General features: G+C 37.3%; 1 protein-coding gene across 5 annotated transcripts in view; it reads left to right on the forward strand.

Moving 5' to 3' along the window:
* LOC106069745 (C-Maf-inducing protein-like) overlaps positions 1–12,595 on the forward strand; it is a 114,434-nt gene that overhangs the window by 77,041 nt on the left and 24,798 nt on the right. For all 5 annotated transcript variants that reach the window (XM_056034607.1, XM_056034604.1, XM_056034603.1 and 2 more), the window contains exons 7-11: positions 1,348–1,455; positions 3,189–3,269; positions 8,843–8,946; positions 9,546–9,647; positions 11,768–11,851. In XM_056034607.1, coding sequence (XP_055890582.1) covers positions 1,348–1,455; positions 3,189–3,269; positions 8,843–8,946; positions 9,546–9,647; positions 11,768–11,851 — 479 coding nt within the window. The remainder of the gene's footprint in view (positions 1–1,347; positions 1,456–3,188; positions 3,270–8,842; positions 8,947–9,545; positions 9,648–11,767; positions 11,852–12,595) is intronic.

Raw genomic sequence — 12,595 nt, forward strand, 5'->3', positions numbered from 1 at the left:
GGGGGGGGGGGGGGCGGCAGAGTGGGGGATTGTAAAAAGGGGTCGCCGAGCCTAAAAGGTTGAGAACCGCTGCTCTAGTACATGTCACATCGACCTCTCTGAGATCAACCGAACATCCAGCACAACGGACCCGTTTTGTTACGTTGCATGGAAGCTATGTTTGCCGTGGGTCAAACCCTTTAGGAAGCGGAGTCCCAGTGACAACACATGCTCCAGTGTTTGTTGTTTTAACTCCTCTGATGGTAAACAAAGAGTCACATTGTAAACCTGTGGAAGTAAACAAACTTTAGTTGAAAACAAAATAAGCCAATAAATAATTTATCTGAGGACATTTACAATAAGATTTCTGTCCCCCTTTTAACTCTGACACTTCTGTGGCACTGTTCCTTAAGTTTTTCTTATCAGAGAACAGGTGGGATTGAACTCGGTGCTGGTCAGATATGAGACACTTCCAGCCCTGACAGGGTTAATCTCAGATTTTTTAAACTGGTATTGGGCAATTTGTAGATTTTGCTTTCTAATTGGTTTGTTAGTTAACATTTTTCTTTAACTACAAACACAAAAACAAGAAAAATATAAACAAATCTTTTTTTTTTCCTAAAAAAAAAGTTATGTAAAGAGGAAGAACACTGCCCTTAAAACTGTATTAACTGTGTACTAGTTATTGCCCTTATTCAATAAAAAAATAATTAATTAATTACCAAAAATTAGTTGACTATTTTTTTTTTTAATTATTTTTTTTATATCGATTCATGTTTTTTGCTAGGTACAATAAATAATTGTTAGAAGTATCTACTTGATCGGAGAATGTGTGAGGGAGAAATAGCCTTAAAAATTATTTAATGGGACTAAACCCAGGAAATTTAGCCATATCTGTGAATATTGGAAGACTAGTTTCTCTTGTTGGTATCAAACAAAATAATTAATTACCAGTAATTAATTGGCTAACTGGTTACTTTAAAAAAAAAATTTGGTTCATGTTTTGTCTACGCCAATGAATAATTGTGCGAATTTTCAACTTGATTTGAGAATGGTTGTTAGAGAAATAACTGGCACAGTGGTATAAGCTTTGTAAAAAAAAAACTTAAACATTGTGGCTGTTGGTGGACATGGATCACTTTGATGATGAAAGGTCAAATGTCTCAGGGTCAATTCTCTTTCTCCACCTTGCTATTGTTTTGTAAATAGCACTTTGTTTCCTTGAAAGAAGCTTAAAAGCAACAATTTCACATGTTTCTAGGAAATCTGTGATGGAGTAAACACAAGACTTTGGGAAGAGTCCTATGCATACCTAATGTCAACATCAAAGTGTGTGTCATTTAACATGGTCCAATGTCTTCCTTTCAGAATGACGAGTTTCTTGGGAAAGAATTCCAAGAGAGTATCATTGTGGCCTTGACCCCTCTGTTAGAAAAGAACCATCCCACCCAGGAGATATGTGAATTCTTCAGCAAGGTAAGTCATAGGACAACTATTATTAAATCTATTTTCATCATGGAGATATACTGCAATGAAAACCTGGACACTAGATATGGTGGGAACAATGTCCCCACAAAGCAAGCAGTCTCCCCCACACCTCTGCCACAAATAGCATTGGTATATGTTGATATAGAATTATAGATAGATAAATGTTCCCTGTTATATAAGTCTAGTAGATCAAAACTTTTTAGTGAATCAACATATTGTATCAACCAAAAAATGTGAGAAAATATCACTACTAGAAAATAGTCCAGAAAAGTAACTAGAAATTAGACTTTTAACGAGGGTTTTATGTGCGCAGTACAATGACCAACAGCTTTTACATTCACTAACACATCCCAAGGTGCTCCCTTGAGATGAGAGTGTTGACTGATACCCCATTTGTTCAGAAGTCAAGTGCTTAACCACTCGACCTCTTCTAAATTCTCCCAATGCTGGGGACTAATTAAAACAGATGGTCATGCTATATCCCACCTGACCATCATACCTGTTACCTTTAATATCAGACTTTGTCACACAATTTAAAACAAAATGATTCCCTAAAATGACTATTTTGATTGGTGTAGATACCTCAGTCCTTTCACCCAGTAGTCAGGTGGCTTATAGATGTAGTTGTTGTCCAACTGTTAAAAAAAAAAAAAAAGGAAATAAAAAAAAGTAATGAGGGAAATGCCCTGGGGGAGAGGAGGACAGTCAAAGTTGTACCTATTAACATTTGAGAGAGTAAGAAGATCAGAGCAAGAAACTGTGAGGCAGGCAATACAAACTAATGGTCTCTCAGAGATAACAGTTTGTTTTATGATCTCTTCTTGAGCAGAGTGTTGAGCTGAGATCACAAGATAAACTGAATTGCCTAGTGGGAAGAAGTACATTAGTATATCTTGACACTTGCACTGGATTCACAAGCAAAGGGAGATAATGGGACGGAGTAGGAGGAATAGACATGTCAACTTAGTCTTCTCCTAAGTGGAAATACATTTTGTAGAAATGACTGTATTACTGTTTGTTTTGTTTATTTGACCATCACTATTACCAGCCAATGGTCAGGAAGTGCCTTGAGTGTCTAGAGATAAGATCATGTTCTGAAAATAATGTAACAAATAGATTTTTATGACTTTACTAAGAACAGGACACACACCACTATTAAATTACCACCTGAACAAAATAAACTCCACACAACTACCCCTTTGCAGACATTGCGCCCACCCCTTTGAAACCGTAAACCATATCCTCTTTGAATGCCCCTCCCTAATCCACCTTAGGCAGACCCTACTTCCACTACAGCCCAACATAACCAACACCCTTTACGGCAGTGCTGAACAGCTGAAAAAAACAGCACACTTTTTTTCCTTGGCACAGTCTGCAAAAGAGCTCACAGCTCAGCAGCAATAAAGCTGGCTAGAAGAAGAAGAAGAAAATGACTTGGAATATTTTTTTAGTTCTGGAAACAGGCAAATCAAAAACTTGAATTCATTGAATCTTTCAATGACATGACTATTTATTAGGAATGTTTGGTAAATGTCTTTTGAAAGTGCTTGTGAAGGCTTATCACATCTTGTGCCACTGAGTCACATTCAAAATACTTTGATATTTAACATTGTTCAGTTCTTGCTTTTAAGATTTCAGGCCCTAACTGATGTTGTGTAATTGTACAATGAAGATGAATGATTAGTCTCATGTTGGGTTACAAACTCTTTATGTCTTCACAGCACTGCAAAGACAGCCCTAGGTCAACATTGGTGATTGAGTTGTTCACGCCAGTGGTCCATCGAATACTGAAACACAATACAGTGAGTACTTGAAACTTCTCTTCTTATTTCTAGGAGACACCAGTGAAGAGATCAGGATACTTTAGCTTAGACTTCTTGCTTCAAAGTTGTGGTTTTCATCTGTCACTATGGGTGAGAGATATTCATCAAGTGCTGGATTTAAGTTTACCTTTATTGATAGAGCTGAATATCAAAGGAACATACCCCAAGGAACATACCTCCCCACCAAATCTTAACATTCTTTTTTGGTCTATACTTTTTTCATTGGGTGACACAATGATTGGAGCTCCGTCACTTGAGGCAAACATGAGAGTCATACCTGGGGGGAGGAGGGAAGACATGAAAATGTCACCTTTGTCCACTTCATGTGTGTAACCTGCTCTAGGAAGCTGGGAAATAACTTGATTGCTACACTGGACATGGCAAAAAATATAGGTCACAGCTAGGTCTGAACTACTACATTATTTCTTGATGTCTAAGACAATCCATTATCTTGTTCATTAATTAATGTACCCCCCAACCCCCAAAAAGAAATTTCAGGTGAACCAATACATCCTTTAGTACAGGGGTTCTCAACCTGTGGGTCGTGACCCCTTTTGGGGCCGATTGATGATTTGTCAGGGGTCGCCTAAGACCATCGAAAAAATGAATTGTTTTTTTCCATTCTTCTATTGCTGTGTGTGTTTACGGAAGGGGGGGGCGCGGCAGAGTGGGGGGTTGTAAAAAGGGGTCGTCGAGCATAAAAGGTTGAGAACCGCTGCTTTAGTAGAAACAACTTTGTTTTTCCCCTTAGCTTATCTTCACACTTGCCACTTAGTGGAATTCCTTATAGAGCGAAATTGGAATGATTTATTTAGACAACAATTTGTTATCCTATCAATCCAAAATTGTGCACCTAAACTCCTGGTGCACACAAACGTCTGCTGCACCTGAACTCATGCTGCTGACAACACATTAATTAAAATTATGGTAAGATCAAGTCATTAACTAATTGAATTAATTAAAAATCATTTACCTTTTAATGTCCAGTGTTCCACCTATTGAACTCAAGAACAATAATAATTATACTTTATTTCTGAGTATCAGTAATATCCCTATTGCTTATGGCCCATCCCATGCAAATGTTAGACATGATAAAGAGATAACAGTCATAATACAGGCAGACATCATATGAACAGGAAAATTGAAAATGCACTGAAAAGAATCACTCTCTTTTTTCCCCACTTATGTATTGTGACATTTATCATCAATCTTTATCCATTAGAATTGTCACAAATGAGGACAATGTATAAATGTTTAGTTTTCTGTACTATTGGAACATACAGTAGGAATTAATTAACATTTGTGTTATTTTGTTTAACCTGTTTCCCAGTTAGTTCATTTATAAACAAAAAAAAGAGAACAACAGCCAATAAATGTCTGGTTTAAAATCAAATCAATAAGCTTTTTTTTTTAAACTGCATACACCAACAAAGTTACATGGTGATCATTTATTTAGTGTCAATGTGACTCTTGGGACAACAGCTAGGAGTGGAGGTTTTTTAAAACCCATGGAAATATCTTTCTGTTACTTCTGCTAAGGTGACTGGATGTTTTTCCTAGTCTTTTTGTTCAACCAAGTCTACCTTGGGGTCCATTTTGTTGACCATTGTGTCAGAGAAATAGTTGTTCTCTTCCTCTCACTGTACTGAAGTCATAAACAGAAACATGTTTTTTTTTAGTGTTGCCAAAAGAAATGAATATCTTGTCCCCTAAATGTCCTGTGTCAGTCTTGTAACCTAAATGTTATGTTTTTATCTTGTTCCCTGAATGTGTCAGTTATCGTGTCTCCTGAATGTCCTGTGTCTGCGTGTACCCTGAATGTCCTGTGTCAGTTATCTTGTTCCCTGAATGTCCTGTGTCTGTTGTTTTTTTTACCCTGAATGTCCTGTGTCAGTTATCTTGTCCCCTGAATGTCCTATGTCAGTTATCTTGTCCTCTGAATGTCCTGTGTCTATCTTGTACCCTGAATGTCCTGTGTCAGTTATCTTTTCCCTTGAATGTCCTGTGTCTATCTTGTACCCTGAATGTCCTGTGTTTATCTTGTACCTCAATGTCCTGTGTCTGTCTTGTCTACTGAATGCCCTGTATCTGTTATCTTTTACCCTGATTGCCCTGTATCTGTTATCTTTTACCCTGAATGCCCTGGGTCAGGTACAGGAGAATGTGATAATATTTGAGGATAAAAGATAATAAAACTTAATAAGGAATTGTTACCTCCTCTTGAGTCAGAATGGCCACCAGTTCCTATCTTCACCTCACTGCCATTTTTATAAATCTTCTTTAGAGTAAAATCTTTTTTTTATGAACAGATCTAGTTATCTTTCAACTCATTTGCCTCCCCTGCCACCATTCTTGGCTGTCTAGAGAATTTCGTTTTTACAATGCTCTTGCTGTCATTTTTATCTGCTATCACAGAATAGAATTCTGTTGTTGTGTACATTGTTAATTTGAAAGGAAGGCACAGTCATCCGATGCCTCTCTAATGACTCATGTCAACACCTAGGCCATGCTCAGTGTGTCTCCCAAGACTTGAGCGCTGAGTGCTTGCGTGGCATAGAGAAGGCCTGACTTGTTAGGAGTCTATTGTAGCAGCTGTCATTAGAGTCACATTTCAGCTTGGTCTAGGCTCCACTTCACTGCATTGTTCTCAGCAACAACAACAACAACAGGAAATCAATAGTACTTGTGTTTCAACTGCTGTCAAACCATTGTACTATGTTCATACTACATGAGGCCATGTCACAGAGTTCACATTGCAACATACCAAGAATTAGTTCAGTCTTTGTTCAATTGATTTTTTTTGGCTGTCTAATTGAGTCACTGTTCATTGAGATAGTTAAGTTTTGGTCCGAATCATTTTTTTAAAGGAATATGTTGTTCAATGATAGCCCTTAACTGCTTTCAAACAAATGTGATGACTTAACAGTTTATGTATGAATGCTTCCATGCTATATAGGATGAACATTACACTGGCAATACTAAGTCTAGTTGTTTTAGTAGACTAGTCAATACAGTGCTACACTGAAGTGTTAATCCATTCTACATTCAAACACAACTTTAGACAACACTCTTTTACTGAAATCAGCCACTAGGTTATTGTCCAGTCAATGACCTTTACATCATCTGCCCTATAGACCACAAGGTCTGAAAGGGGAACTTTACTTTTTTACAATGTCTGGCTCTCTATACAGTAAATTTGACACATTCAGACACTGTGTCTAAGATTTGATAATTAACAAGATTTCCAACACTTTGTTTGGCTTGTCAGAGTGTGCATTTAGATCAGTTCCTGTGATTGGTACATACTCATGGAGCTGAATTAACTTGTCCTGTAATCAGTAAACCAGTCTGTAGTATAGAGTCTGATTCTAGCTTCAATTAATTAGATTTTGTAGGAATTGAACTGTAGAGTCTGGCGACTATGAATCTGTCAATCAGCTGACCACCAGTTAATTGTAATTGGCCACTGACCAGTTATGCTCAGCACTTGATCTCCTCATCCTTCAACCCAATAGTAAAGTTATAAAGTTGATTTCCCTTCTTCAGTTAGCTAAACACAATCTGTGTGGGGGGGGGGGGGGGGAAGATAGTGTTGCACATATTCAGCCAGCAACAAACTGGCTAATCTAATCTTATCTTATCTTATATAATGCAGACGTTACTTCAAAAAAGAAGATGATTACGTCCTACGCGTCATGCATTTAGTCATGCATAAGTGACTTATAAGTGATAGACATTCAAAAAAGAAGTTGATTACATCCTACCCTTGCCCCTTTGTCAATCTACTCATGCATGTTAATCAGTGACTTAAATTTTGCCACTGGAAGTCAGTTGGTTTTCCTGAGTGATTCAGGCATGATTCCATGCTCTCATTGCACTACGAAAGAAAAAGGCATTATCGAAATGTACAGCGCTGCCTTACATGATGCTGGTTCTCGGCCCTACATTTCATGAGACCATCAAATTTGAAATAAAAATGTGCCTATTTTCTTAATTGTCATAACGTCATAAATATTAAAATAGGTTGTTTGACTTATGGTACAATTTGCTGTTAGTCAAACATAGTCATGGACTTTTATTACCAATAGGAGCTGCCGTTAGATCTGGTCCACTTGAATTGTGAACTTTGAACTTTCCCTCCTTGGGGAAACTGTGTTTGTATTTTCTCATTTGTTCTATGTGGGAACTTTCCTCCTTGAGACAGCAGGACAGATGTTCCTGGAGCCAGACTGTTTATCTTTGATTACTGGCCTTGGTGCACCTGGAAGTGGTCTCCCTTCCCTCTCTAGTGCCACTCAGAGCAAATAAAAACTAGTTTCATTCAAAAATAAAGCCATTTAACTTTTTTTTTTCTAACAAATAAAATCAATGTGTTTTTTCCCCCGCATCAATTCATTGGCCTATTTCTTTGTCTGCACTCCAATTAAAATACAGGTTCCTGTGTTCAATGTTTTGGTCATAGGTCAGTGTTATGAAACATACAATCTTACAAATACAAAAACAGAACCAGATAAAATACCCAGAAACACTTAAAGATACATGCACATTCTATATGCTAGGAAATTTTCATTCAAGTTCTTCCCTAATGCCATCAGAGCAATGGAACAGGCTGCCTGAATAAGCCAGGAAATCTAAAGTCTCTAAATGACTTGCAGATACTTGATTAACACATGGATATACAATGAACTATATTATCTTTTTTTTTTTTGAAGGAATGTCCCTAATTAATAAGATAATAGCTTATGACTTTGTGATCAAGACATTTTCCTGATGTAAACTCTTAAAGTGGACTTCTTTTTTATTTTTGTTACAATGTGCTGATCAAGAATGAGATACTTCATGTCCAACAGTCTCCAGGGGTGATATAATAACTACAAATGTAATTATCTCACAGTTGTTAGGTCAATGTGATTCACACAACTCTTAGTTTTTCTACTAAGCCAGATGTCTAAATTTCATTATGTCAGTTTTTATAGAAGCTGCTTGCTGTGAAACAAAGTGAATAACACTCTAGTCATTAAGTAAGAAGAATGAAAGTAGGTTGGAATAAAATTATTAAAAAGTAGGTCGGTATAGAAATCGAAAAGTAAATCAGAATACAGATTGTAGAAAGTAGGTCAGAATAAAAGTTGTCAAAAGTAGGTCAGAAATCAAAATGGTTAAAAGTAGGTCAGAATGAAAGTAGTATAAATTATGTAGGTGGGGGGAAAACTTTGAAAAATAATACTTTTTTTTGGTGTTGAAAACAATTTCAAGTACATTTTTTATATGAACTAATTATTTAATCAATATTCAATACATTGTTTGTTTGGAGTCATAGATAAAAGGAATGAAAATTTCAAGTCCAATTTCAAAAAAAAAAAAATGTGATGTTTAAATCTGTCTCTCCTATCAGCCCTAATAAACTCCTTTCATCATGTCAGTGTTGAAAGCTTGTACTGCTGACTCGTTTGTAATGAAGATGTGATTGGATGACTATGAGAGATGAATGTCCTGCCATTGTTTCTTTATGTCCCATGTCTGTGACAGCATGTTTGTATCTTCATCTCCAGGACTTTGGGAAATATCCTCGAATGAGAACTTTTGTGCAAGAGTACATCCAGGCATTGAACTGTCAGAATGATGGGCTCAAAGTGGTCCAGGCTCTGGTCAAGAGGTAAATAGCTCATCACGATTGTGTGTGTGTGTGGGGGGGGGGGAATGTGTCGTTTAAAGTAATACTTGATATAGTTCATGTTTATTAGCTTTTTTTTTTTGTCATTCTAAATACTAAAGAACTCTTGCCTACTGATTGGCCTAACAAACTTCTGGCAGGAACTGTCCACACCAAATATTTACTGGGCACAAATATAATTTAATTCTGGCTCCAATCCAAACCTCAGGGTCTAGTTAGTGATTTATAAATGGAATGCTTAAGATTGGAATGGAAATTCAACTTGGCAATGCTGTATTTATTTCTTGACATCTTTGTATATTTTACAAGTATTTGTGTTTAGCTTACTGAAGAGTTCGACACATTATCAGATAGCTTTAAGTATATTGGCTAGGAGCTAGAGTAGTCCACGCATAGATACATTTAAGTATATCGAAAACACTTGAGCAGTCTAGTCACATCCCTACACAGTTGGTGACAGAAAGGGATACAAATGAACACTCCTATATCTGTGTAAAAATGAAGAGGGTTGAATCAATTGACTATGTCTAATGATACATTAATGACTGCAAACTTAATTCTTGTCCTTGTTCTGCCCCCAGCATGCATGGTCCAGGGAGCAATTGCCCCCATCCCAGAGTACTGCCCAATCTGGTGGCTGTGTGCCTGGCTGCAATCTACAATTGTTATGAGGAGAGGAAGAAGTAAGTCTAACCACTTGAACATCTCAATTCACCACTTGAACATCTCAATTCACCACTTGAACATATCAATTCACCACTTGAACATCTCAATTCACCACTTGAACATCTCAATTCACCACTTGAACATCTCAATTCACCACTTGAACATCTCAATTCACCACTTGAACATCTCAATTCACCACCTGAACATCTCAATTCACCACTTGAACATTTCTATTCACCACTTGAACATCCCAACTAGACTAGGAATCTTGGAGCTGTTCTGTATCCTCCTCCACCCTAGCATTGCTTCTTAAAAACATGCTCTGTGTGTGTCCAATCTCTATTGTGGACCTCTAGGCAGGGGGGTATCTGTGAGGAAGTTTTGTGCTGCCTTTAGGTGTTCAGCAAACACAACACAGCTCGAGTTGGGTTTTGAATCGAGCCCTCTTGTTGGGTAACCTAGCAGTCTCTACCTCTCAGCCACACATCCCAGGTTCAGTCTCCATCTGTTCAACTTTTCTTCTTTTGTCAGAACCTGTCTCAATTTGAGAACCTCTCCCAATTGTTTTGTAATTAGTTTGTCCATCTCAAGTGATTTTATTATTATTGTTTTTTTTTACATTGTGCTGGCTGCCACTAACATAGTATGCTTGTGTGGAGAATGTAGTATGACCCAGAACAATGGACAACAGATTACCATAACAAGGATTTCTTGATTTTCTAATACCTCTTCCTTCTTTCTACCCATTGTCATAGTACCATTATTTAAGTTTTGTCTTTGAGTTTGAACATAAAGGAAGGCTGCAGTATTTCAAGGGGCTTTGCTGCCCCAGTTGTAACCTACATATTTTTGTACCATCCAATGCAGACAAAGTTATTGTCTGCCAATATACATTCTCAGTAAAGTTCCCCTTTCAGACCAGATGATGTAAGGTCATCTTTTTTCTGTGGCCTACGGTTAACGAGGGTGTCATGTGACCAGCACAACTTCCAACTGCCTTTACTTTTCCCCAGGTACCCATTAGAGCTGTGTGGACTCAGAGGGGCTCGAAAATCCTGAACTTAAAAATCCCAGTGTACACCAGGATTTGAACCCCGGTTAAGAAGCAAAGCGCTTTACCACTCAGCCACCATGCCTCCTGTACATTCACAGTACCATTGAACAATAGCTCTAATAAATTTGGATTAATAAATCTTAATTATTTGAGACATGTTTGTGGTTCAGTAAAGCATGTTCTTGGACAGGGGAGATATACAAGGGAGATAAATTGTAGCAAAGCATATTTACTCGTCTTTCTCATGTCTGGCTCCTTAGCACTCAAATGGAACGGGCAATATAAACTTGACATTTAAAGTCTATGGTTTAAGTCCTTGTTGTTACCGGTCATTAGCACCAAATTGCTGGTAGACAACTAAATCATTGTAGGCCTAATATATCAAACTAATAAAACTTCAAATAACTTGAATAACTTCCTTTTGTGAACAAAACTAAATAGAAATTTATTTGTAATATATAGACATAATCAACTAGTGATAAAATGAATTAAATGTATTAGAATTTAGTGAGAATATTTCTTAACAAAATCTAACTCACTACAAAAACACAACCATGCAGTCTCATGTTTTGGAGTCGTCTCCCCTTAACTAAAACCAAATGATGACAAGGCCACCTATGTTGCATCATTCACAACCAATTGCTAACCTCTTCCCACCTTTACCATAGAAACACACACTCCATAACAGTCCTTAATAAAAAAAAAAATGTTCCCCCATTAGATTTTGCGATCTATAGGGCAGATGATGTAAAGCTCATCTGTTTTTGTGCCCCAAGCTTAACGAGGGTGTCTTATGGCCAGCACAATGACCAATAGGTTTTACCTTTCCCCAACCAATGTCATGTACCCATTAGATCTGGGTGGACTCAGAGGCACCCTAAAGATCCTGAAATTAAAAATCCCAGTTTCACCAGGACCTATGGTTCAGAAGAACAGCGCTTTACCACTCAGCCACCGTGCCTCCCTTAATGTCTTGATGTAAAAAGTCTGTGACTCCACCCATCAGGAAGTTTAGTTTGTGTGTGTGTTTCTGTGACTAGAATTACCATGGAGTTAATGTTGTGTGTGTGTGTTTGTCCCCAGCCATGACAACGTGAACAGTGAAGACTTTGACCAGATAGAATGGGAAAACAAACTCTTGTGCTATGTATCTATGATGGAGACCATGTAAGTAGCTCCAACACTTTCTGACATCTCTGGGCAGGGGTGTATCTACAACAGCTTGGGGTTAAGACAGGAGAGGCCCATGATAGATCTGAATGGAGGGATCCCTCCATGGACTGCACTGGGATGGATGGATGCGGGCAGGTGCAACTACACTAAAGTTAATGGGCCATGGGATGCAAATTAAAAAAAACAACAGCTTACAACATCTTTACTGTTATAGAAAAACTTTTCTGAAGTTGGTTATCAATTTAATAATCAATAGAATTTACAGCTTTCAATAACATAGAGTTACAGTCAAGACCTTCTTTACAAAGATGGTCAGTTACTTGTGTTTCCTTTTTCTTGTTTCACTGTGTCACAGCCAGCCTGTAACAGTAACAATTATTAGCAATGTTAGGCTGCTCTTTTTTTGTTTTACAGGTTATATAGTCTCACTTGTCTGCCTGATACACATTTTGTGTACACTATGTTTCCCATTTTTCATTCTGGAATCGAGTTGAAACTTTGCACTATTATTCGTTGTTCCTAGCAAAACATGAATTAATAAAAAAAAAAAATTAACTAATTCATTAATTAGGGATAATTTACTAATTATGTTTGATATTGAAAAAGGAAAATAAATCTTACAGTATTGAGAAAAATGGCTGTTAATGTGCAGTTCTGCACAAAGTGTTTTTTGCTTGTTTTACTCATGAATAATTCTAATTTTTATGGCAGCCGCAAGTGTTTGTGTTTTAGACTTTG

Source organism: Biomphalaria glabrata, chromosome 7 (assembly GCF_947242115.1).
Source record: "Biomphalaria glabrata chromosome 7, xgBioGlab47.1, whole genome shotgun sequence".
NCBI lineage: Eukaryota > Metazoa > Mollusca > Gastropoda > Planorbidae > Biomphalaria > Biomphalaria glabrata.